The sequence below is a fragment of the Trametes versicolor genome (assembly GCF_000271585.1).
Source record: "Trametes versicolor FP-101664 SS1 unplaced genomic scaffold TRAVEscaffold_4, whole genome shotgun sequence".
Classification (NCBI taxonomy): domain Eukaryota; kingdom Fungi; phylum Basidiomycota; class Agaricomycetes; order Polyporales; family Polyporaceae; genus Trametes; species Trametes versicolor.
Genome location: NW_007360324.1, coordinates 1,444,228 through 1,466,602, shown reverse-complemented (window position 1 = coordinate 1,466,602; position 22,375 = coordinate 1,444,228). Strand labels below are relative to the sequence as shown.

The window sequence follows — 22,375 nt, the reverse complement described above, 5'->3', positions numbered from 1 at the left end:
AAGGTGGGATCCCTGAGAAGGCGTCAAATGCCATTCAGATCAACAGGCCCCTCCACCTGTAGCAGCGAAGCGTCGCGCGTCGGGCTCTCGTTGGCTCCCTGCCGCTTTATCTTCACACAGATGCGCCAAAGCGACCAGGGGGATTGATAAAATCTCGAGTATCTCCAGCGTGCTTTCCACGAGGCCTCCTGCGTGGCCACCACATGTTGCGCGTTGGCAGCACGGTGCGAGATCTGGACCCCGACATGCCGTCTCGACGATTTAGGTCCTCGATCCTACCACCCCCGCCCGCACATTAGCCTTCACACCGGAACGAGCGCGAAATGAAAATACCTCCGGCGTCCGCGCAGGCTCCTTGATCCTTCCGGTGCCTATAGACCGAGCGTGCCTGCAGCCGTACGCGCAGGCGCGCCAGTACACGAGTACCTCCCAGGCGAGGTCATGCATCTGAAACTTCGCAGTTTGAGTGCGACCTTGGTGCGGCCCCTTTCTGTCAGTTCGGTCGAGTCCATCATCGGCCCGCCACGCTCACGGAGTGCTCAGGCGGCGCAGTAACGGGCGAACTGATTATCGTCACGGCCGACGTACATACTGTATTACAATCCGGAAAGCGCCTAGGGCGGCCCGCTGTGACGGCGGCAGGGGAAATGGATTTCGGGCACCCATCATGCTCCGCGGGCACGAATTTCATTGACGAGCTGCACCTTCTGCCTCACCTGCGGACCCCATTAATGCTGCAAAGGGCGGCTGACTGGGGGCCAAGACGTACCTCATGCGCAAAGCGCCTCCTCCAGCGCACACTCTTGAGGCGATTCCGCTTTTCGCCCTTCTTTTCGTGCCGCTCGTCCCGGACTGCCGTATGGCGCACGGCGTTCACCGTGAGGATGCCCTTGAGCTTCGTCAACGCGAGCCCCACCGCATCGGCGTTGACCTGCACGCTCCGGCCTGTATGGATGACTGCATCAGATCCCTGTTACAGCATATCTACGCGCGGGTGCGGTATACCTGAGTACGCGTTATTCGGCGGCGGGAGCTGGGCAACGTCGGTGTTCTCCTTGTTCATCCAGATGTCCTCCGGGTTCGACGCCTTCTGCGTCTTCGTGCCCTCCTTCACTGCGCCCATGAGAAAATGCCAGTTGTTGGGTGGAGTCGCCTCCGCCGTCCGGAGCCAGCGAGGGCCGCCCTGCGATTGATCCCGTAGGACCGAGCTAGAGGCGAGGGCACGGACGTGTTGTGTGATATGAGATGTAGCGGCTGCGCTGCTGCGACATTGACGCAGGGCCGACGGCGCAGCCTGGCGGAGAGTGGCGAGCATGACGCCGCAGAGCACGAGGTGGATGTAGAAAGCGAGTCGGTGGTCGCTGCGAGCGTCGACGCTGGCCCAGCCAGTCTGCGGACGCCGGAGCGCTGGGCGGGGACGCCGGGGACGGCCCCCGGCCACCCCCATCTTCTGCGGCTGCTCCTGGCTGCTCTCAGGTACGACGCTCAGGGCGACCAAGTCGGAGAGCAGCTCCCCTTCGCCTCCATGTCCGCAGAAGTGCTAGCCGAGGAGTTCGAGGTGCGCATGGCGTCCCGGTCGACCGTGCATGCGGAACGAGGGTGCTGATCTCGCCACGCAGGTACTCGAGTCGATCTACCCGGAAGAGCTCACAAGTGCGTTCCGTACCCTCATCGAACCGGTCATGTCGAGCTGAGACTCATGCAAAGAACTATCGGAAAGGGAAATCCGCATCGAGGTCGAGCCCGATGACCCCGTGGATGGGATCGAGCCCCGTACGTTGCCCGTCGGAGACTCATTGCGCTGCAGACTGACTAGTTCCGTGATCTTCTAGTCACGATAACCCTGGACGTTGAATACACGGACGAATACCCCGATGTACTACCCACGTTTACGCTAGACTCAACACAAGGCGAGCTCGAAGAGGCGGAACTCACTCATCTCCACGATGAGCTGCAGAGAGTGGTAAGGATGCTGCCCTATGCTCCGGCGCGGACCCTGAGCTAATGGATATGCAGGGAGAAGAAAACCTGGGCATGGCGATGACCTTCACGCTAGTGACGCATCTCCGAGAGCGACTATCTGCTATCATGCGGGAGAGGGAGGAACGCGATCGCCACGAAGCCGCAGAGAAGGAGCGGAAAGCGCTCGAAGTAAGTGCTGTTCTCAACCCTCGTCTCCGTCCAATTGAACGATTATGGTCTAGGCGGAGGAAGCGAGAACTCGTGGAACACCTGTAACGGTGGAGTCATTCAAGGCGTGGAAGATCAAGTTTGACAAGGAGTTGGCCGTGAAACGAGCTCGTGAAGACGAGGAAAGGCTCAAGGGCTGGTCGGCCAAGGAGAGAGAAGAATACAGGAAGGCTCTAACCCGTCTTTCCGGTACGTTTTATTTGCAATATTGATGGCGGTTCCCATTACTGATATACGACCCTAGGCCGACAGCTCTTCGAACGCGACCAGAATCTCGCGGCACTGGACGAAGATGTAGACGAAGAGGGCGTCTCAGTCGATATCAGCCAGTACGACAGAAACGCAAGAGAAGAAGAGGAAGAGAACGAAGACATCGTCACCTTTAGCGACAGCGATTGAAGCAGACTTCACACACTCGATATGTAGCATTCAGCTGTACGCCCCACCACATTGTAGTCTAGTAATGGTTGTCCCGCTATACAAAGTCCAGCGCTACAATCCAGCAAGAAGTCCCTCTTCGCCCTCCACCCCAACGATATGGCCGCCACCCTCGATCTCTTTGCAGCCGATATCGTCGCGCCCAATCTCCTTGAGGAACCCGTCTACCTGGTGCGTTGGCTGCCCTCGCTCTCCTTCTGGCACAAAGTCCTGGCCCATCGCCCGAATCCATTCAAGCACAGGCTTGCGAATCCACCTGTCCACCTGGCCGAAGTGCTTTCCGGCTTCGAACCAGCCGAGATGCCCACCCCCCTTCGTGAGCCCCAGCACCACAAAACCGTTGTCGGCTTCTCCGATCGGCATGTTGCTCGCGATCGGGTCGTCGTCGGAATTCAGGGCGAGGAAGGGCACGCGAATGCCCCCCAGCACCCTGTGGCTCGACGCCGCGTGGTAGTAGTCGTACGCCGTCGCGAACGGGAACGGCGGGTAAGAGCCACCGCAGACGCAGGTCACGGTATCGTCAAACTCGATCAACGACATGCTCTTCTTCGCGGCGACCGCCTGCGCGGCCCTCCACGCAGGCGAGTCTGGGAACTTGGAGAGCGCCTTCGAATGCCGCTCCATGAGCTTCTGCAGGTTCTGGGCCATTCCGCTGGAATATACGTGCCGGTGGAAGAAGCGGCTGCTCAGACTAAACGCGAAAGTGTGCATCAGCGTGCCGCACCGGTCGCGGGAAGACAGGGACCCAACTGATCACTGGACGCGACTAGATCCCACGGCTGCGCGGGCGTGCCAAACATGAGGGTCAGGTCTGAATGGGGCGAAACAACGAAAACGGTGGACCCACGCAAGCCAGCGCACAGCCCGCAACGAGCCGGCTCTTCTCGCCTTCCTCTGCGAGGTACCGTGTGAGCACGTTCGCGCCAAGGGAGAAGCCAATGCCGATGAGGGGTGCGCGGGGGTACTGCTTGTGGATGTACATGACCGCCACCCGGATGTCGTCGGTGTACAGCGCCGAGTACAGTTGCGGGCTCGTAAGAGGCACGCCGGCACCTGTAGTCAATATCGCGATTCATGAGAGAGTGAGATGAACGCAGAAGCGGCGCGTGTCCAGGGACGAGATCGGCTTACACCCGCGAAAGTTGACCACGATTCCCCGATATCCCAAGCCGCCTTGCTCGACGGGCGTGCATGCTGGGGCGAGGATGGATCGGACGTATGACTCATGAGAACCTGCAAGTCCCTGTATGAGCACTGGTACGACCCGAACGCCGGTGAATAATGTGGCACCTCCTGTGAGCCCGTGCAGAACCACAATGATGGGCGTGTCCTCTTTCAGGGTGCGTTCTTGTGCGGGTGGGGTCGAATCAATTCCACTGATGACGCCACGGGCCGGACATTAATGACATATTGCAAAACAGACTCGAATGACTTGGGCGACTTACATGGTCCCGCCATCGAGCGTCCGAAGCAGCGTTCTAGGCGTGGCGGAGGATTAGCACTCGCGTTGTTCGGCAACTACTGCGCCGCCAGGCCCTCACCTATCGTATTCAACCTTGTCTATTTTGGAAAAGTCGCCGAGAACGCAATACCCTGTCTGCAAATGACCACTTGCGAAAGCTCGGATCAAACCTCTTCTTGCACAAAAGGCGAACGTACCTCTTCAGCCACCATGCCGGGCGGAACTCCTCGAACAGCGACGGGCACCGGAGCTGGACGAAGTCACGTAGCGTGATTCGCTCAATAGCTTTAGAGCTTGCCGCGCTCTTCGTTGCGATAGTCGCAGGTACAGACCCAAAGTGCAGTTTCGGCATGTAGTATGCAGCAGAGAGCAAGCTGAAGAAGACCCCCATTTTAGCCGGCGGGCAGGTCGTAGTGAACGTAAGGCGGTGATTGACAGTCGTCTAGAAAGGCATTCCCGGGCCGCACAATCCCAGAAAGCAAGTGCAATTCTGTCTACGAAGGTGGACGTCGAGACGATGGTGATGAGTGTTCGCGACCAAGCGCTGTCTGCAGACCTGTGCAGCTGGGTGCGTTCACGCTTCAGCCACACTTTCGATCATTCATTCCGGGACGAAACGACCCGGATGCCGGTTCAGGTTGGCCTATTGGCTAAGGCCTAACTGGCTCTCAAAACGGCACAAAACCACAATGCGCAGACGCAGATATAGCAGAGCAAGCACATACATTCGACAGCGAGCCACAGGATCCAAGAAATACACCCGAGATACAAGATTGCTAGTACAGTTGTCAGATTTCTGCGAACACGCTACACCGACGTCCGAGGCTCTCCCGAACACGCACAGCAGCACCTACGCCCATGCCTCCAGCGCCCGCTTCGCCGCGGCAACGACCTTCGGGTTGCCTGGCACCTCGCTGTCATGGGCCAGGCCCTCAAGGAGCTCCCGGGTGCCGTCCTTCATCCGCTGCAGATCAGTAGCCCTGCTTTCTGCGACGACGCCTTTCCGGCCCAGATGCCCGAGCAGCGCGCATACGTTCGAGCGCACTTCTGCGGGCACATTGGTGCTGCTGTCGCGCAGCAGGTTGGTGAGCATGTCCAGCGCGCGCCGAGGCCCCACTACCGGCGAACCCTCCGAGGCCGAGACGGCGGAGAGCGGCTGGGACGTCGACCGGATCGCCTCGGTCGGCAGTGGGTTGAGAAGAGAGTCCAGTACGAGCGTGCCTGCGAAATGAGCGTGAGTGCTGATCGCTGCACGCAGACGAAGGGCTCAGCGCACCTCCATTCGGGTGCGTGCTGACCAAGGACAGCGCGACCACGCCCTCGTTGATGAGCGTCGGATACCGTTTGCTCCTGCCGATCAACCGCGCTAGTGCGGACACGCACGGCTCCGTCACGATGGCCTTCATAGCGTCCTCTCGCTTCTTTACTTTGCCCTCGTCGAGCGTCTTCGGATCGGTCGACCACAAGGACTTGACTGCGTTCACGAGCACGCGCGTGCCCTCGCTCTTGACAGCAATAGAGTCCGATCGATTGACGAGCTGCAGTATCTGATTCAATGGGGAGCTCTCCTCGGCCGGGAGGACGAGCGAGAACGTGTTGTCGACTAAACGGGGTGTCTCAGATCAGCGACGGCCGCGGAGCCGGGAAGCCAAAGCCATGCTCACTGTCGCCGTTGCACATGTGTTTCGCAACGCCAATGGCTGCAACCTGTATGATCTCCACCATGTCTGCCCTCTCGCTCCATATTTGCGACGTCGCGAGTCGCTCTATGATGGCCGCCTGCCCAAGTGCGGCCCTATTTCCCTGCGACTGTGCGAGGTGCTTCAGCAGCCCGATCACGCCGTGCTTCACCTTGACGTCGATTTCGGGCTCCAGCAGCGCCGCAAGGTCGGGCGCGAGCGAAATGGGCTGCTTCACGATCGCGGTGGAATGCGCGTCTGTGCGAATGACGGGTCAGAGTTTTAGACTTCGGACCGGAGCGCAGATGTGGGGGCACACCTCGCCGGCATATGTTTCCGAGGCTGAGGGTGGCGCAAATGATCAGGTCGTCGCGGTTGCCCTCCTTGAGGCTCTTGTGCGTGCGGATCCACTCCACCATCCTGCTGACGAACACGCCACCCGGCGTGTCTGTCTCGGAGTCGTCCCAGAGCGTGTCGGTGTTCTTCTCCTCACCAGCCACCTCCACGATGGCCTTGACGAGGGCGCCCTTGCCGACGTCAAAGCCCTTTTCCTTGTTCGCGCGCTCACCCGACGACTCCGAGGCCCAGTGGGGCGGATAGTCGCCCTTTTCCACGAACGTCAGGAGCTCTGACAAACATGCAACGCCACCGTGCTCTCCGTCAGGGAACGTCAAACCGCGCGCCAGAGAGAGCCGGACGTCTTCCACATCCAGACATAGTGACTCGATCAGACCGCAGACCTGCTCGTAGATGTCGAAGTCAGTCTGGACGAGACTGCGGCGAGAAGCTGGACTAGAGAATATGGCGGGGAGCTCGGGGTACGGTGGAAGGAATGCGCGCAACTGCGAGACCAGCAATGGTAGGGCGTCGGGTCCAAATACTAGCCGAGGTTGCTCTGGAAGCGCTAGGTGGGCGGACGTTCGTTCGGCGGATGATTTCAGGGAGTACTCACGGTTGTCCTCGTCGCCAGTGATTTCCTCTATAGCTCGCCATGACCAAGAGGCCAGAGTGCTCCGTAGAGACCAAGCCTCGTTGAATTCCTCTGAGCTTTCTTGTGTCGAGTCTAGCTGCCACGAGCCAAGGGGGTATATAGCCGTAGATAGCTTCAGAATAGTCATGGCAGCCTCCAGAGCAACCAAGCGGTCCTTGACAGCATCTATTCTGGTGAGTATGGACGACACGCAGCGTTCCACGGCACATACCATAGCCTACGCTAGCATTTAGCAAGAATCCGATGGCGGTCTTGACAACTTTGAGATCGGGTATAGATATGGAGAGTGCCTCGCGCTGAGCGGGTTTGACCGTTTCAGCATAGCTTTCCAGCAAGCTAATGACAGTTTGCGGGAACCCAGCATCGAGCAAGACGCCTCGGTTGTTGTCTGCGGTGCGGCGTATCCAGACGGTCGGTACCAGACACCATCAAATACAGGACTGCTTTACGTACCATGGTCCATGCAGATGTTTGCGGCTACGCGCAGCAGTTCAAAGATGGCGGGCTTGCATGCCGGGCCCGCATCCTTCGTGTTGATGGCGCCCTTCAGCAGCGAAGTGAGAGTCTGAGGCAACAGGGTCTGTCCGAGTGCAGTCTGCTGTTCAACTGTGTAGCGTGTGTCGGCATGGAACAAGCAAGAGAGCAGACGGGGTGCAGCGAACCGTTCTTGCTACGCAGATCATTCGCGAGACTCTGGGCGGTGAGCTCAATGTCGGACCATTGATTGGGCTGGTTGAGAGGCAGCTGCGCAAGCAGGTCGCCAAGCTTGGATGCTGATTCGAGGGCCGCGCTTCCGCTCATGTTTCACAGCTAGATCAAGAGGATCTTCCCAGACAAGGTGGACGGAGAGGGGCCTCCGAGGGGGCTGATGGGGGTGGGAGAGAGGGACCAGAGTAGATTGAGAAGCTTTAAGCTAAACTTGAGCCGCGGTCGTGAACAAACACTCCTGCGCCGGCGAAAGAGTTCACTCAACGCAACACGCCGGATCCAGATCGCGCACTCCCTCTCCCACGTGCGGCCCAGATAACACCGGCGTCTTGGCACGGCCCGACCCCACTCCGCTTCGTCCGGACTCCTTCGTACGCAATCCTGACGTTGAGCGACTCCTCGAAGAGAGCCTGAGGAGCTCCCAGCGCGCGTAGTCGTTGATGAGGGGTGTCGCGGAGAGGAAGCGCAAAAGGCGGACTGCGCTCAGCCACACAAACTCTAGTATACGTAGTACAGTACTGGCCCGCGGTGTGCGAATTAACGTTGTTGTCATTGGAGTGCATGTCAAACAGTTTCTCTCCGTGGAAGGGCCGTCCAGCCCTTCCGTAGCCCCTTCGACTCAATCAAACTGGCCGGCATGCAGTAGACGGGATCCAGATCGTCCAGTCCTGGGTATCCGAGTAGAGACAGGCCTGCAGAAAGGAATGATCAACCGGACAGAATGCTGAGGCACCTATGACAGCTACCTGCGACACCGAAATTTGTGTGGAAGACATCGGGCTGATCTCCTGGCCTGTCTGCAATACCACCATGCTCGAGATCCTGCAGCCAGTATCAGTCATTACCAACCCGTAATACTACTACCGTACCACCTACCTGTGCAGAAAGGATGAATGTCGTCAGCTTTTCGGCGTTGATCCATGGAATCTTGTTCAGAATCGACATCGCAGAAAGCACCCAGAAACTGTAGCAAACCTGGAGCAGCCGCTTAGCACAAGAACGTTACGTGCAACACAAAAGGCAGCATACGTCTTCGAGCTTCTCTGGCCGACCATTCAAGCCGCCGTTGGGGAGTTGCCGCTCGGCAAGCCACCACCCAAGCGAGTCCTGGTCGATCTCGTCCAGCCGATCCAGGACGGCAAGGGCAGCGACACACACGAACACTGGTAAGGTGGGTCACGTCAGCCTACTGGGAAGCTTTAGCTAGCCGATTCTGATGTACCTTGCGCGGCGTGGCTTTCTGCACCTTCTCGGGCGCCAAAGCCGCCGTCGAAGTTCCTACAGCGCCGGATATATCCCACCGTTTTGTCGACGTCCAGCTCATGCAGGTGTCCGAGAAGAGAGAGTGCGAGCACTGCGCAGCACAGAAAGCGGGTGTCTACCTCGCCGAAGGCATCTCCGGCGAATACCCCGGAAGGCTGTTGGAGGGATAGGATGTCTGCCGTCATGCATCAGCTGGATGCGTCTGATCGTCATCTGTGGGGGTGGACACGCACACTTGACGACACGAGGAATGTCCACTCGTTCTAGCGCGTCCTGCATCGTCAACACTTGGATCGCGCTTAGCGTGGACAGGAGGTGTGCATCGTGGTCGGGATGCGCGCCGAACGCGCCTGTACATTTAGGCGTTAGCATCGTCTGTCCGCTAATGAATACGAGAATAAACCTGACCTGCCTCGTCGTCCCAGCAGCTCATGACGAACTCGATCATCTCGTCTCTGTTGAGCGCATCCTTCTGCTTCATAACGCAGAGCGCGGTCAGACCCCAGTATATCGCGTTCATACGCAAGTGCGCGGTGAGATGGTAGACGAGGTCATCTTTGTTCTAGAAGGAGGAGTTCAGCTGGGGATCAACAGGTGGGAACGACTGCGTACCTCGCCGAGGGACTGGATGTACTTGACGTGCAAAGGAATATCTAAAGTCGATCCCATGATGTTTGCAAGTGCACCTAGATTATTTCACGTTGTACGTTCTGGCCCGAGATTGGTTTATCTACTCTGACAGTACTTGTTGCGTCTTCGGTACTCCGAGTTTACGAGTGTCCTGGTGGCGAACGAGAGAGGTGCACAGCTGATCGACCGACGGCGGCACGAAGCGATCGCGCCGGTCCACCGGGGAACCCGCGCACCCGAGCGCCCACGCGTTCGTTAATACGTCCACTTGACCTCGCGCAGGCGATCTGAATGTTCCAAGTACACCCACAATCCCTCGGATGAACTAGTGCACTAGCCGGCATCTACATCGCTAGTACTAGCGCCGCGATGCTCACAGAGCGCAACTGACATATATAAGCCTACGCTACTCGCTTGCATCAACTGAACGCCCCTGTTCTTGCTCTCCCACCACGCCCCCCGCACTCCCCACAATGTCTAACCGCGTCCTGCTTGATGTCTCCCAGGGCATTGCTACTATCACCTTTAACTCCCCCAAGACACTAAACGCCATCACCCGGGAGGGTGAGTGACACGTCTTGCGGTGGTGGCATAAGAAACACGCTAATGATGGTGATTGCCAGACTACGATGCATTCGCTGTCGCTCTACGAGATGTAGATAAGCGGGACGACGTCCTTGTGACCGTCTGGCAAGGTAACTCTGGTGTTCCTGGCGTATAATGAACTGTTCCTTACATCGAGATAGCAAACGGAAGATGGTTCTCCGCGTATGTCTCAGACGCCTCTAGTTCTGCTCCAGGAACCATCACTCATCCTTGAATGCAGCGGGACCAGTGTCACAGATAGGATGACGGTCAAGACGACGCGCGAGGCCTTCACGAAAGGCATAGTCCCTGTCAATACAGATGTCAGCAATGCGGTGAGTGTCAGAGTCGGGATGTCTTAGCACGCCAAGTTCATAGACCATCAGTTGTACACTCACAGCAAGATTTTGGTGGCTGCTCTGAACGGCCCTGTAATGGGTGCGTTTCCTCGAGCGCACATCGGTCTGGCATTCTTTCGTGTTGATGTCGTCCGCCTGCAGGAATCTCAGCAGGTTAGTGCACACTATTGATTGAAGACCGCAGGCTCTAACTTCTCTACTCAGCGTTCTTGGGACACTTTGACTTCATATACGCGTTACCTAACGCATGGCTCTCGGTACCCTTTACTTTCCTCGGTGAGCCCACCAACTTTCCCAATGTGGGTGATCGCTCTAACGATGAGGACCCACAGGGATCATCGCCGAGGCAGGTTCCAGTGTGACGTTCCGTAACAGAAGTACGTGTAGCGTCCCAAGTCAGGGTCGTGTGCCGTTCTTAATCTTTCGCTCCCTCGCAGTGGGTGCCGCCAAGGCGAACGAGGTGCTCATCTGGGGCAAGAAGAAGGACGCACAGGAGCTGCTCGATTGTGGCTTTATCAAGTACGTGGTGACGCCATGCTTATCGGCGGACGCCCCGAGCTGAACCTATTGCCAAGCAAAATCTTTCCTGAGCAGCCGGTCCCGGAGTTCCATGCCGCAGTCCGCCAGCTCGTTCTTGCGGACATGGACGGCTTGGAGCCCACCGCGCTCCTGGGCGTGAAGAGGCTCGTGAAGGCCGGGCTGAACGACCAGCATAGCTTCGACGCGGTGAACATGCGCGAGAGCTACGCGCAGGCGGAGCGGTTCGCGTCGGGCGTCCCTAGCGCGCGGTTTGAGAGGATCGCGCGGAAGGAGCTGAGGCACAAGCTGTGAGCGCGACCGAGCCCCAGCGTCGGCCCATGTTACAGCAGATCTCGATCATGTATCTCGCCCCCTCTTCCGTCGCTCGATCGCGATGAGGATGGGTGTATGTATAACAGGCTGTGTTTGTCCGGAGCATATAAGCTCCCGCTGTCCGCGCACTGCAGATTATTTTGCAGACAACTGTACAGGTCCCCGAATTCATATTTCTTGTATTTCTCCAGGACATTCATCAAGCAACATGGAGAGAGCGAGCGAGGGAACGAGACTTGGTGGAGATCGCTTTGCCGAGTGTAGGTGCAGGCACGGATTATTTTGTTGCGGGCTGACGCGGATGCGCGACTCACGTATCGCAGCGCTTGTTTCCGCCCCTTGGCAGGCCAGGGGCCCGATGCTTGGCGGAATCTTCGCATCTTCTTACGCGATTGATGGCCTGTCCAATCATTTTCCTGCGGGGTCGGCGATGTGCTATAAGTCCCTCCGGAATGCAGCGCTCTCCGTCCAGCCGCCTTGCTCCCTCTGGCCTCTCCGTCTGTCCTGCTCGGCTTCCACTGCACCTAGCCGACTACACGGACGCAAATCCACGACACGACGATGTCTTTCGAGGAGAAGGGTGCTGAGAAGCACGAGTTTGACGCCTCGGTGTCTTCAGGCGACGCCATGAAGGGCTCAAACTACTATGTGGCCAACGAGGCCCTGGTCGAGCCGGAGGAGAGGGAGAGTCTGCATCGAGACCTCTCTGCTCGCCAGATTTCCATGATCGCGGTACGTCTCGCTCTGCATTGCACCCGGAATACCGATGTACTTACAGAACGGATTGCAGCTTGGTGGTGCGATCGGTACTGGTCTTATTATCGGTTCGGGTACTGCGCTTGTCCGCGGAGGCCCTCTCGGAATCCTTTTGGGCTACTCCTTCGTTGGATTCGTGTGCTACCTCGTCATGGTTGCTCTCGGCGAGATGTGTGCGTACCTGCCGCACAAGAAGGGTTTCCCCGGCTACGCGACTCGCTTCGTCGACCCCGCATTCGGCTTCGGTCTCGGCTGGAACTATGTTATGAAGTAAGCTTTCCTGACGTTTCTCGGATCTGTAGACTGCATGCTAACTGTAAAATTGACAGGTACGTTATTGTCACGCCAAACAACATCAATGCGGCCGGTGTGGTTATCCAATACTGGACCCGGAAGGTGCACATAGCCATTTGGATGGGTACGTGAATCGCGCTTAGAGAGTTTGATGCACGCCGCTGACGCTCGGAACGTTCTCTAGTTATTTTCATCGCGTTCAGTGAGTTCCCCGCACTTTTTTCGGTCGCGTGCCGACACTAATACTACTCTAGTCTTCTTCGTCAACTTGCTCGGTGTCCGCGTGTTCGGCGAGCTGGAGTTCTGGTTCAGCAGCATCAAGGTCATCACGCTCATCGGCCTGCTGCTCATGGGCATCATCATCGACCTCGGCGGAAACCCGAGGCACGACCGCATCGGCTTCCGGTACTGGGAGCACCCCGACGGGCCCATGGGTCACTACCTCCTGTCCACGGTGCACGAGGAGAGCCTGTCGATCTTCCTCGGCTTCTGGAGCACCCTCACGAACGCGCTCTTCGCGTACATCGGCACGGAGCTCATCGGTGTCACGGTAGGCGAGGCGCAGGCCCCGCGCAAGAACATCCCGATCGCCATCCGGAGGACGTTCTTCCGTATCCTCATCTTTTACGTCGGAGGCGTCTTCGTGATCGGCCTCATTGTTCCCAGCACCAACCAGGTCGGTCGCGCGCAACCTTGTTCGCTTCGCTTAACGGCTAACGTGTGCTTCTGCAGTCGCTCTTCATCGCCAACAAGTCCAAGGCTGGTGCGGCCGCGTCCCCCTTCGTTGTCGGTGAGTGCCGTCGGATCACGGTCTCGAACGCAGAGTGCTGAACGTGGTTGCAGCGACGACGCTTGCTGGGATCAAGGTTCTGAACCATATCATCAACGCCGCGATCCTGCTGTTCGTGCTCAGCGCTGCGAACTCGGATCTGTACATCGGCACACGTACCCTGTACGGTCTCGCCGTCCAGGGCCACGCACCGAAGCTCTTCGCGCGGGTCAACCGCATGGGTGTTCCCTACCCGGCGTTGATCTTCTGCACGTGCTTCTGCGGCCTCGTCTTCCTCAACGTCTCGTCCAGCAGCGCGAAGGTGTTCGGCTGGTTCGTGAACTTGGTGTCGACGTTTGGCGCGATCACGTGGATGTGTATCTGTTACACGCATATGTAAGTTTTGAATGTCGACTGTCCGCGGCATATAGACTGACCACCTGCTTCAGTCGCTTCATGAAAGCTCTAAAAGCACAGGGCATGTCCCGCGATGACCTGCCGTACAAGGCGCCCTTCCAGCCGTGGGGTTCTTGGTTTGCCCTCGTCGCCACCGGGATCATCACCCTGTTCAAGGGTACGTTCTGTCCTTCTACTCCATCCATCGAATGCGACTGACATCGTTGACAGGTTTCGATACGTTTATACCCTTCACGAAGGACACCTTCGTGACCTCGTACATCGGCATCCCGGTGTTCATCCTGTTCTACTGCGGATACAAGTTCTACTACCGCACATCGCTCATCCCGTCCGATAAGGTGGACCTCATCACGGGCAAGCGGGAGATCGACGAGGAGGAGGAGCGCTTCAACAAGGAGCAGGAGGCGCGGGGGCCGCGGACGCGCTGGCAGAAGATCTGGGAGGACCTGTAGGGTGTGATTATTAGTGCTTGTTTGTAATGAGGTTGTATGATGTACCCTCTGCTACTGTTACAGGATATTTACCGTTGAAACTCCAAACTAATGGCTCGCGAGTATCGCTTGAGTAGGAAGGCAGAGGCACACAGTCTCAACGCGCATCCTTATCGATGCCACTCCTCTCAATGCTGTAGATAGTGATTCCCATTTTATATGTTCTACAGGACACAGCGAACACCAATACAGACACCAACCTATGACACAGCGTGGTGAACCGTCAATTCAGCTATTCATCGGGCATCGGGCATCATAGTAGGTCTTCTCGGGGCTTGCCAGCCGTGAGGATCTCGACGCCGGTGTCGGTGATCCTGTAGGGTTCCAGTCAGCACAGGCGAAATAGATATCCGTAAGCAGCAAATAACGACTTACAGGAGCGTCTCCTCGAACTGCGCGCTGCGCTTGCCGTCAATCGTGACAGACGTCCAGTCGTCCGGCCAGTGCTCGAGGTCCCAGTGGCCGAGGTTGACCATCTGCCGCACGCACACGCATCATCAGCCGTCGTTCGGCATTATCATAGGATGAAACTGGAGGACACGCACGGGCTCAATGGTAAAGCACATGCCGGGCTTCATGGTCCCAACGGCCTTGTTCTTTGCGTAATGCGGCACGTTCGGCGAGCAATGGAACAGATCGTTGATACCGTGACCGCAGTACGTGCGGACGACGGAGCAGCCGTGGGCGCGCGCGATGGGCTCGCTATGGACGCGTCAGCGTGCGTCTTCCATAGGGCACACAGAAAACAGGAACGTACATGGTCCTGCCGAGGTCGCGGAAGAGCGCGCCGGGCTTGCAGAGCTTGATTGAGGCGTCCAGGGACTTGCGGGCGGCACGCATAACGCGCTGCGAGTCCTCATCGACGCGGCCGACAGGGTACGTCTCGTTCAGATCCGCATGGAAGCCTACATGGCTAATCAGCTACCGTGCGAGGAGGGAAGACGCCACAGGCACTAACCATCCTTGTAAAGCGACACATCTGCATGGTGGTGGGGCGTGTATGAGTACCGAAATGCCAAACAGTACGGCCCCGCAGTGAAATCTCACCGATGTTGATGATATCGCCCTCCTGCAATTTGCGCTTGTCGGGGATACCGTGGCAAATGACCTCATTGACGGACCTGGATGCAATAAACTTGGTAAGAAACTGGTATCTAGAGATATGGCAGACTCAGCTGGACGTACGTGCACACGGACTTGGGGTAGTTGCGATAGTTAAGCGGGGATGGGTACGAGTCGCGGTCGATGGTGGCTTGGTGCACAATCGCGTCGATCTCATCCGTAGTGATGCCCGGGCGAACGGCCGCGGCAGCTATGTCAAGAACCTCGCGGGCGAGCTACACACGCACAAGAAAGCGCGCAGACGGAAGAGGGGGGATAGAGCATTGGTCAGATGCGGGTGCTGATGGGGCGGGCGCGCTTGAGAGCGGAACGTCTCGCGGAGGCGGAAAGAGATACTCACCCGGCATGCAACGCGCATTTTGTCCTGCTCCTCGGGGGAAAGGCATCGGGGAGGTTGGCCGGCGCGTCTGCTCTCGGTCGCCGGGTAGCCTGCGGAAAGGATGATGGGTGGCGGGGTGAGCGAAATGCTTACATTGCATAAGGAACGGCGCGGAGGATGCGCTTGAGCGTACCGTCTTCGGCGTACTCTGGCCTAGGGATATGCTCCGGTACAGGACGCTTAGGGGAGAGAGGGTAGACGGGGCGCATGGTACCGGTGAATTTGTAGGCGCCGAAGGGATTGAAAGTCCCGTCTGAATGCGAGCTATGTTCAGGTATTGCGGTCTTTCGGATGGTGTAGAAACACACCTTTGTTGATGTTGGGATCATCCAGGAGAGGCTGGCGAGGAGTGGCGATGTCATGGATGATCTTGTGGGTTTTCTAAAAAGTCGAGGTCAGGGGAGAGTGCATGGCCATTGCTCGGCATAGTTACCCCTACGAGAGCGTAAGAGGGCAAGCGAATCGCTAGGTGACAAGTTCCGCTCACAGTTTGCCTTGAAGCAGTCCTGGCCGCAGAAGAAGGATCCCTTTATCCCGAGCCTGGTAGACCATGTGTGAGCCCGAATGTGCGTATTGGTGGCGAAAGCCAGACTGACTTGTTGCACGTCGGACATTCCAGACGGGATGGCGGGTGACCGTTCGGGCAGGTCGAGGACTGGCAAGCGATGGTGACCGTGCTCATGCCTGGAAATGTCGGAGGAGGAAGTCGGAGAGCGGTCGGAGGAAGGCACAGGACAGGAATATTGCATGGGCGCCTATTAGCGATCGCCTCTGATGGCTGTGCTCCCATCACTAGCAAGCCCGGGGCGCGACCTTGGCAAGTTGCTCTCCTCCTCTTCAGCGACGGTCAAACGCTCTCCCAGAGTCTCACCATGGCTCGTGTTGGCCTGCGATCTATCATGCTTCGCAATGCTGAGATCAGCATGCATGCATATGCATCTCGTCGTATCTCAACTGACAGGAGGCTATCCACAATCATCCCGACGGATGCTGTAATAGCTACTTCCCACCGACCGCAGGCACGTCGAGGATCTATTTAAGTGGGCTTAGTGTCGTCCTGCCTGCCTCTTCATTCCCTTCCATCCTCATCAACATGTCCCTGCCTCAGAACACGGAGATTCTCATCGTAGGCGCAGGTCCGACAGGCCTTTGCCTCGCCCTCTCGCTGCACAAGCAGGGCTTCACCGACTTCGTTGTCGTCGACAGCCTTCTTCCAGGCGATAACGGCTCACGTGCATTGGCGGTCCATGCAGCAACTATTGAGGTGAGAAAGCCCCCACTCTACATGGGTTGTTCTGCGCAACTTTTGCCACAGAACAGCGGACCGGATACCACATTATTCTTATCACACTATGGTTTGAGCTCACTCGGTATGTCGAGAAAAGAAACTCGACGTACCTAGTGAGTATGGACATGTGCGAGGCAGTTTTTTTCGGCTCCACTCAGACGAGCTTAGGTACTCACTCTATGGTTTACAGGCACTCGAGAAGATCGACTGTGCCGAGGCGGTCCTCCAAGCGAGCAGAAAGCTACGCGCGACCGTCATCAGGACAGAAGGCCACGTCCTCGAGACCGCGTCCTTCAGTTCTCTGGGGAAGCACACCAAGTACCCATTCATGATCGCCATTCCGCAACACATCACCGAGCAAATTATCGGAGAGGCTGTAACCGCCCGCGGAATTTCTGTCTTCAGGCCGCACAAGGTCGTGGACCTCAAACCGAACGCGAGCAACCCCAAGTTCGCTGACGTCACATTCGATGACGGCCACGTACTGCGCGCACGGTGCGTCGTAGGCGCAGACGGCTCCCACTCTGTCGTGCGTACAACATAACTCAAACTCACCGCCTGCGCGACTTATCAACCGCTCGCACTAGGTCCGCGAGCACGCAAAGATAGGCTGGGCTGACCCCGACGCCGAGCCCAACGATGAAAAAACAAACCTCCTCACGCAGATGGTCATCGCCGACGTCACGCTCGAGAACCCCCCGCCGTGGCCCACGGACATCGTGAGCCTCACCGCCAGCTCTGACAACGGCTTCCTCTTCATCGTGCTCCCCGGCCGACCGTACCCCAGCGTCCCCGAAGGAGAGGCCGTCTATCGCGTCGGCTGCGCTATTCCCGCCTCGCTCGGCGTGCCCCCTCATGCGCCCGACGCCGCATATCTTCAGCAGCTCTGCGACGCGTGGGGCCCGAATGGCGCGCTCCCACCCGGTGCGCCTCGCGTCGTCGTCAAGCAGGTGGCGTGGTCGAGCCGCTTCCGCACGCGCTCGTCCATCGCGGACACGTTCTTCACGCACCTCCCCAGCGGCGCTACCCCGACGGGCGAGCTGGTGCGCGGGGGCGGACCGGTGCTACTCCTCGGAGACGCGGCGCACATTCACCCTCCGATGGGCGGGCAGGGTATGAACCTCGGCATTCGCGACGCGATCAAGCTTGGAGCTGTTCTCGCCGAGTACGTGCGCGCCGTGGCGTCCGGAAAGGCGGGCGATGTCGAGGCGCCGCTCCGGCAGTGGGCGGAGGAGCGGCACGGGCGCGCGGAGACCGTCATCCGGATGGTGAAGGGTCTGCAGAAGATGATTATGATCCGGAGCAAGACCAAGTGGGTGCTGGGAGTCATCCCTGTAAACGTTGTGTGGCTCCGGAACACGTTTCTGCGGATCATGACCTCGTTCGCGTGGTTTAGGACGCGGGGGGCGTACAACGTGAGCGGGTTGGGCAACCCGTGAGCTTACGTTTGGGTTGGAACTTGGCAGGAAGGAATTGCGCATCGGTATGTTTGTACGGTTGGACCTTGGACCCCACACCCCGCTCTCGCTCCCGTATCTCTATGCGTACATGTATCGTATATTATCTATAATGATTTCGTTGCGAAGGAGACAGGCTGGCGTGTGCGAGTGGCGGTGCGCGGTGCGCGAGGCGGCGGGACATGGGCTCCGTGGCGACGCGGACTGTGCCCTGCACGGAGGGGATCTCGCTTGCGCGGGTATCTTGCGGCATGGCTCAGATCTCCCAGATGGATTGACGGACTCTGCGTGAATTCTGGGGACTAGTAGGCGCTGTAGGGGCCGTATAGTGAGGTATGGAGGTGGAGCCTCGGGGAGAGACACGGGCGCCTAATATGGCACCACTCAGAACTGCAAAGTCTCGCGCCGCCGCCGTCCTTCCTCCACCGCAACCGTCCTTCTGCGTCCGATTTGCTCTGTGTACCTCTCTCAGCGACGTGATACCCTCCTCGTTCCCTCGACATGGAATCCGCCATCTGCCAACCCGGAAAGTTAACCAGGACCTGCAGGGCCAGGGACGGAAACGGTACGTACCACCTCCGCAGTCGTTCGCCTTCATGGCGCGTTTCCTACCACGGACTTTACGTATCTGTCTTGGGAGTGCCTCCCACACGCGTGGGAGTTCGAGGTGAGCGGGACTTCGCCGACCCGGTAGCACTGCCGGGACTAAGTCCGCCGCCGCCTGCAAGGAGTAGTTCGTCCGCATCTATCGAGCGTGGTCCGGAGATGGGGGCATTCGCTACGCGGGCGCCCCGTGTAGCGGCTGTGGGAGGGCGCGCGCTGTTTTTTGCCGGTTAGCCTGAGTGCACGGGAAAGGGGCGGTTGAAGAGCTCCATGAATGAGTCTGTTGTGTTTAAGACAGCTGTCGATGCTGGTACACTGCGCGGACACTGACGTTAACAGATAGACACTGAGCAGACATATTACTCACCTGTTGAAACGCGTCTGAGAGCCTCGCAGTCCAACACCCTCCCGGAATGAGCTCCCGCGCGGACGGTAACGCGTGCACGAGAGGCACAGAAGAGTTCTGGTCCCTGCAGCGACCGTGGCTGACTCCTGAGCGCGGTCGAGCGGGATGGACGCCTATTCATACGCAGCCTGACTCGGACGTCGAGGAGTCGGAAGTCGACGCGTCGCGGTTCTGCTCTGCTCTATGGCGCACTTTGCCGGCGATTTCACTGCCCTTTTGCTAGCTGCCGTCGTGACTCCCTCTCCCGACGTCAGCGCCGAGCGCACTATCTGCATACCCGCCTAATCAGCGGGAACGTTAGAAGCGCAAAAAGCACAGGTACGTACTCTGGCTCGTTCCTGCTTAGTCGCCAGGTCCAACGCGAGCGCGCCACATGGAAACGCGCGCTCGGAACGCAGACTGCTTCAGGGACTCCTCCCCGCCATCCGAGAGCACCTCCGATAAGAAAGGGTACACTGGCTTTGAGGGAGTCACCTTGCCACCTTGAATGGCTGGAGTGCACACTATGGACGCAGTAAAAGGTGAGCAAACGATCCGGCGGTAGCGAATCGCGGTTGCACTAACCGCAAGGCGATTTCGCTCTTCCAGATGTCCGCGGGCGCCTCTTGAGACGTCGCAGCGAAACTTCAAAGTCCCGCGCCACCGTCTGGCAACGTCCTGCTCGGCCGCAGTACACGATATATATACGGGAGCCCTCTAACGTTGCAAGAGGGGCCGGCAAGTGAGTTAGAATATCGTCATCCGCCCGCGCGGCCAGTAATGCCAACTTTGCCATCTGCAAAGCCCAGATCAGTCAGCTGCTCGAGCATTTAGAACGTAGGACAATAATGGTACGTACCACGCGCAATTGCATAGCTGCCGCAGGTACGTCTCAGACGCGAACGCGCCGTGCTCGTGCCCATCGCGGGCGCTCCGGGTTTTGATCCAACCTTGAGCGTGCGCGGGAGTCTCCCTCCATCGGTTGAGACTCTGCAGCGATAGAATAGAAAGGGCAGTGGAGAGGGGCCGGCCGTCAACACAACCAGGAGGAGGACGAAGCCTGAGCGAACGACGCACTCTGCGAGATAGGCGCTTATCTGAACATCGGCGGGCCGCGCGATCCTTCAGGAAGACCCGATCTTCCCGGCCCGAGTTGTTCTGCCTCCACGACGAACCAGTCTCTCGCCTCGTACACTCTCCCTCACCCCGAGTATGTGTCTCGATCTATCATCACGACGGCAGACATGCATGGCCACGAATTGTGAGTCAGCTAACAGGCCACCGACACGCCCAAGCATGGTAATCACATCCCACACCTAGTGTCAGCTCATCGAGTGCCAAGTTTACGAGACGAGGGTGTACCCTCCCTTCGCGCACCCCTAATTCCTGCGCTCGGACTTGCTAAAAAGTGGTCGGTATGGATGGATATAACTCATGAGTCATGCACTGCAGGTAAATTGGCACCGCTGCCTGGAAATGCCGTGACCTCGCGCTTTGCAATGAGATCATCTGGATCTCGTCATATTCTCAACTAGCAAGAGACCTTCCACAACCATCCCGATGTACTATGCTGTCGTAGCTACTTCCCACCGACCGCAGACGCGCCAAGGACCTATTTAAGCATGCGTAGCGCCGTCCTGCCTCCCTCTTCATCCCCCTCCAACCTCATCAACATGTCCCTGCCTGAGAGCACAGAGATTCTCATCGTAGGCGCAGGTCCAACAGGCCTTTGCCTCGCCCTCTCGCTGCACAAGCAGGGCTTCACCGACTTCGTTGTCGTCGACAGCCTTCTTTCAGGCGATAACGGCTCTCGCGCATTGGCGGTCCATGCAGCAACACTTGAGGTGCATACCCATTTGCAGTCTTACTTGCCCAAACATGGTGCTCACTCTACGGTTTACAGGCACTCGAGAAGATCGACTGTGCCGAGGCGGTCCTCCAAGCGAGCAGAAAGTTACGCGCGACCGTCATTAGGACAGAAGGCCATGTCCTCGAGACCGCGTCTTTCAGCTCTCTAGGAAAGCACACCAAGTACCCGTTCATGATCGCCATTCCGCAACACATCACCGAGCAAATTATCGGGGAAGCCGTACACGACCGCGGGATCTCTGTCCTCAGGCCGTACACGGTCGTCGACCTCAAACCGAACGTGAGCGACCCCAAGTTCACGGACGTCACATTCGATGACGGACACGTACTGCGCGCGCGCTGTGTCATAGGCGCAGACGGCTCCCACTCTATCGTGCGTACAACTCAACTCAAACTAACCGCCTGTGCGACTTATCAACCGCCCGTACTAGGTCCGCGAGCACGCAAAGATAGGCTGGGCTGACCCCGAAGGCGAGTCTAACGATGAGAAAACAAACCTCCTCACGCAGATGGTCACCGCCGACGTCACGCTCGAGAACCCGCCCCCTTGGCCCACGGATATCATCAGCCTCACCGCCAGCGCCGACAACGCCTTCCTCTTCATCGCGCTCCCTGGGCAGCCGTACCCAAGCGTCCCCGAAGGAGAAGCGGTGTATCGTGTCGGTTGCGCTATACCTGCAGCACTAGGTGTGCCCCCGCATGCCCCCGACGCCACCTATCTCCAACAGCTCTGCGACGCGTGGGGCCCGAATGGCGCTCTCCCACCCGGTGCGCCTCGCGTCGTCGTCAAGCAGGTGGCGTGGTCGAGCCGCTTCCGCACGCGCTCGTCTATTGCGGACACGTTCTTCGCGCACCTCCCCAGCGGTGCTACCCCGACAGGCGGGCTGGCGCGCGGGGGCGGACCGGTGCTGCTCCTCGGAGACGCGGCGCACATTCACCCTCCGATGGGCGGGCAGGGCATGAACCTCGGCATTCGCGACGCGATCAAGCTTGGAGCTGTTCTCGCCGAATACGTGCGCGCTGCGGCGTCTGGAAAACCGGGAGACGTCGAGGCGCCGCTGCGGCAGTGGGCGGAGGAGCGGCACGGGCGCGCGGAGACGGTCATCCGAATGGTGAAGGGTCTGCAGAAGATGATCATGATCCGGAGCAAGACCAAGTGGGTGTTAGGAATTATCCCCGTGAACGTCGTCTGGCTCCGGAACACCTTCCTCCGGATCATGACCTCGTTCGCGTGGTTTAGGACGCGGGGAGCGTATAACTTGAGCGGGTTGGGCAACCCGTGAGGGTGCGTGAGCTTGCGTTTGGGTTAGAACCCGGCAGGAATGAATCGCGTATCGGTATGTCTGTACTGTTGGACCTTGGACCCCGCACCCCGCTCTCGTTTCCGT

General features: G+C 58.4%; 11 protein-coding genes across 11 annotated transcripts; 6 read left to right on the top strand and 5 right to left on the bottom strand.

Moving 5' to 3' along the window:
* Positions 1-665: 665 nt before the first annotated feature.
* On the bottom strand, positions 666-952 carry TRAVEDRAFT_120749 (uncharacterized protein; the record flags this gene model as incomplete). Its single annotated transcript, XM_008038595.1, has 2 exons — positions 666-716; positions 770-952. Coding segments are annotated over 2 exons (234 nt in total), but the record flags the coding sequence as incomplete, so codon positions are not given.
* Positions 953-1,474: 522 nt separating this feature from the next.
* On the top strand, positions 1,475-2,691 carry TRAVEDRAFT_70849 (RWD-domain-containing protein). Its single transcript, XM_008038594.1, has 7 exons — positions 1,475-1,558; positions 1,620-1,653; positions 1,708-1,773; positions 1,833-1,963; positions 2,017-2,151; positions 2,205-2,379; positions 2,435-2,691. Exons 1-7 carry the CDS (start codon positions 1,526-1,528, stop codon positions 2,587-2,589), a joined length of 729 nt encoding a protein of 242 aa, XP_008036785.1. The 5' UTR covers positions 1,475-1,525; the 3' UTR covers positions 2,590-2,691.
* TRAVEDRAFT_165290 (AB-hydrolase YheT) lies at positions 2,657-4,625 on the bottom strand. Its single transcript, XM_008038593.1, has 8 exons — positions 4,288-4,625; positions 4,170-4,238; positions 4,074-4,106; positions 3,919-4,004; positions 3,760-3,861; positions 3,476-3,681; positions 3,379-3,407; positions 2,657-3,319 (listed from the first exon to the last, which is right to left on the bottom strand). Exons 1-8 carry the CDS (start codon positions 4,479-4,481, stop codon positions 2,683-2,685), a joined length of 1,356 nt encoding a protein of 451 aa, XP_008036784.1. The 5' UTR covers positions 4,482-4,625; the 3' UTR covers positions 2,657-2,682.
* Positions 4,626-4,796: 171 nt separating this feature from the next.
* On the bottom strand, positions 4,797-7,625 carry TRAVEDRAFT_165288 (uncharacterized protein). Its single transcript, XM_008038592.1, has 8 exons — positions 7,423-7,625; positions 7,214-7,366; positions 6,972-7,148; positions 6,722-6,925; positions 6,089-6,664; positions 5,755-6,027; positions 5,367-5,693; positions 4,797-5,311 (listed from the first exon to the last, which is right to left on the bottom strand). The coding sequence occupies exons 1-8, from the start codon at positions 7,559-7,561 to the stop codon at positions 4,941-4,943; spliced, it is 2,220 nt and encodes a 739-aa protein (XP_008036783.1). The 5' UTR covers positions 7,562-7,625; the 3' UTR covers positions 4,797-4,940.
* Positions 7,626-7,999: 374 nt separating this feature from the next.
* TRAVEDRAFT_28035 (rab geranylgeranyltransferase) lies at positions 8,000-9,526 on the bottom strand. Its single transcript, XM_008037918.1, has 8 exons — positions 9,344-9,526; positions 9,140-9,293; positions 8,965-9,081; positions 8,691-8,906; positions 8,498-8,631; positions 8,345-8,443; positions 8,215-8,290; positions 8,000-8,160 (listed from the first exon to the last, which is right to left on the bottom strand). The coding sequence occupies exons 1-8, from the start codon at positions 9,398-9,400 to the stop codon at positions 8,033-8,035; spliced, it is 981 nt and encodes a 326-aa protein (XP_008036109.1). The 5' UTR covers positions 9,401-9,526; the 3' UTR covers positions 8,000-8,032.
* Positions 9,527-9,834: 308 nt separating this feature from the next.
* On the top strand, positions 9,835-11,344 carry TRAVEDRAFT_145877 (ClpP/crotonase; the record flags this gene model as incomplete). The annotated part of the gene is made up of 10 exons (XM_008038591.1): positions 9,835-9,925; positions 9,985-10,056; positions 10,108-10,129; positions 10,188-10,281; positions 10,333-10,384; positions 10,447-10,458; positions 10,510-10,581; positions 10,638-10,682; positions 10,743-10,824; positions 10,881-11,344. 10 exons carry the CDS (start codon positions 9,835-9,837, stop codon positions 11,134-11,136), a joined length of 798 nt encoding a protein of 265 aa, XP_008036782.1. The 3' UTR covers positions 11,137-11,344.
* A 440-nt stretch (positions 11,345-11,784) lies between these two features.
* TRAVEDRAFT_120173 (dicarbixylic amino acid permease) lies at positions 11,785-13,845 on the top strand (the record flags this gene model as incomplete). The annotated part of the gene is made up of 8 exons (XM_008038590.1): positions 11,785-11,889; positions 11,948-12,183; positions 12,243-12,331; positions 12,462-12,883; positions 12,940-12,997; positions 13,051-13,372; positions 13,426-13,550; positions 13,604-13,845. The coding sequence occupies 8 exons, from the start codon at positions 11,785-11,787 to the stop codon at positions 13,843-13,845; spliced, it is 1,599 nt and encodes a 532-aa protein (XP_008036781.1).
* Positions 13,846-14,017: 172 nt separating this feature from the next.
* TRAVEDRAFT_165276 (methionine aminopeptidase) lies at positions 14,018-16,094 on the bottom strand. The gene is made up of 12 exons (XM_008038589.1): positions 15,982-16,094; positions 15,872-15,925; positions 15,694-15,767; positions 15,519-15,638; positions 15,347-15,435; positions 15,070-15,221; positions 14,932-15,005; positions 14,843-14,863; positions 14,642-14,789; positions 14,430-14,586; positions 14,260-14,360; positions 14,018-14,198 (listed from the first exon to the last, which is right to left on the bottom strand). The coding sequence occupies exons 1-12, from the start codon at positions 16,065-16,067 to the stop codon at positions 14,138-14,140; spliced, it is 1,137 nt and encodes a 378-aa protein (XP_008036780.1). The 5' UTR covers positions 16,068-16,094; the 3' UTR covers positions 14,018-14,137.
* A 384-nt stretch (positions 16,095-16,478) lies between these two features.
* TRAVEDRAFT_57709 (FAD/NAD-P-binding domain-containing protein) lies at positions 16,479-18,188 on the top strand (the record flags this gene model as incomplete). Its single annotated transcript, XM_008038275.1, has 3 exons — positions 16,479-16,649; positions 16,864-17,202; positions 17,261-18,188. 3 exons carry the CDS (start codon positions 16,479-16,481, stop codon positions 18,110-18,112), a joined length of 1,362 nt encoding a protein of 453 aa, XP_008036466.1. The 3' UTR covers positions 18,113-18,188.
* Positions 18,189-18,245: 57 nt separating this feature from the next.
* Positions 18,246-20,049, top strand: TRAVEDRAFT_28032 (uncharacterized protein). The gene is made up of 6 exons (XM_008037917.1): positions 18,246-18,645; positions 18,704-19,048; positions 19,101-19,408; positions 19,466-19,642; positions 19,704-19,914; positions 19,978-20,049. The coding sequence occupies exons 3-4, from the start codon at positions 19,323-19,325 to the stop codon at positions 19,581-19,583; spliced, it is 204 nt and encodes a 67-aa protein (XP_008036108.1). The 5' UTR covers positions 18,246-18,645; positions 18,704-19,048; positions 19,101-19,322; the 3' UTR covers positions 19,584-19,642; positions 19,704-19,914; positions 19,978-20,049.
* A 742-nt stretch (positions 20,050-20,791) lies between these two features.
* Positions 20,792-22,270, top strand: TRAVEDRAFT_118395 (FAD/NAD-P-binding domain-containing protein; the record flags this gene model as incomplete). The annotated part of the gene is made up of 3 exons (XM_008038588.1): positions 20,792-20,962; positions 21,022-21,360; positions 21,419-22,270. The coding sequence occupies 3 exons, from the start codon at positions 20,792-20,794 to the stop codon at positions 22,268-22,270; spliced, it is 1,362 nt and encodes a 453-aa protein (XP_008036779.1).
* Between the last annotated feature and the right edge of the window lie 105 nt (positions 22,271-22,375).

Coding starts and splice junctions, on each gene's coding strand:
- TRAVEDRAFT_28035 (XM_008037918.1), bottom strand. CDS start 9,400: ATGGGATCGACTTTAGATATTCCTTTGCACGTCAAGTACATCCAGTCC. Junction 9,082..9,139: donor CTGCTGGGACGACGAGGCAG/GTCAGGTTTATT, acceptor CTAAATGTACAG/GCGCGTTCGGCGCGCATCCC. Junction 8,907..8,964: donor CATTCCTCGTGTCGTCAAGT/GTGCGTGTCCAC, acceptor GCATGACGGCAG/ACATCCTATCCCTCCAACAG.
- TRAVEDRAFT_70849 (XM_008038594.1), top strand. CDS start 1,526: ATGTCCGCAGAAGTGCTAGCCGAGGAGTTCGAG. Junction 1,559..1,619: donor TGCTAGCCGAGGAGTTCGAG/GTGCGCATGGCG, acceptor CTCGCCACGCAG/GTACTCGAGTCGATCTACCC. Junction 1,654..1,707: donor CTACCCGGAAGAGCTCACAA/GTGCGTTCCGTA, acceptor ACTCATGCAAAG/AACTATCGGAAAGGGAAATC.
- TRAVEDRAFT_165288 (XM_008038592.1), bottom strand. CDS start 7,561: ATGAGCGGAAGCGCGGCCCTCGAATCAGCATCCAAGCTTGGCGACCTG. Junction 7,367..7,422: donor TGATCTGCGTAGCAAGAACG/GTTCGCTGCACC, acceptor CACGCTACACAG/TTGAACAGCAGACTGCACTC. Junction 5,312..5,366: donor CAGCACGCACCCGAATGGAG/GTGCGCTGAGCC, acceptor CTCATTTCGCAG/GCACGCTCGTACTGGACTCT.
- TRAVEDRAFT_165290 (XM_008038593.1), bottom strand. CDS start 4,481: ATGGGGGTCTTCTTCAGCTTGCTCTCTGCTGCATACTACATGCCGAAA. Junction 4,239..4,287: donor CCGGCATGGTGGCTGAAGAG/GTACGTTCGCCT, acceptor AGCTTTCGCAAG/TGGTCATTTGCAGACAGGGT. Junction 4,005..4,073: donor ACGCTCGATGGCGGGACCAT/GTAAGTCGCCCA, acceptor TGGCGTCATCAG/TGGAATTGATTCGACCCCAC.
- TRAVEDRAFT_165276 (XM_008038589.1), bottom strand. CDS start 16,067: ATGAGCACGGTCACCATCGCTTGCCAGTCCTCGACCTGCCCGAACGGT. Junction 15,436..15,518: donor GCCAGAGTACGCCGAAGACG/GTACGCTCAAGC, acceptor TCCTTTCCGCAG/GCTACCCGGCGACCGAGAGC. Junction 14,864..14,931: donor GGGCGATATCATCAACATCG/GTGAGATTTCAC, acceptor ACCACCATGCAG/ATGTGTCGCTTTACAAGGAT.
- TRAVEDRAFT_28032 (XM_008037917.1), top strand. CDS start 19,323: ATGGCGCACTTTGCCGGCGATTTCACTGCCCTTTTGCTAGCTGCCGTC. Junction 19,409..19,465: donor GTCAGCGCCGAGCGCACTAT/CTGCATACCCGC, acceptor ACAGGTACGTAC/TCTGGCTCGTTCCTGCTTAG.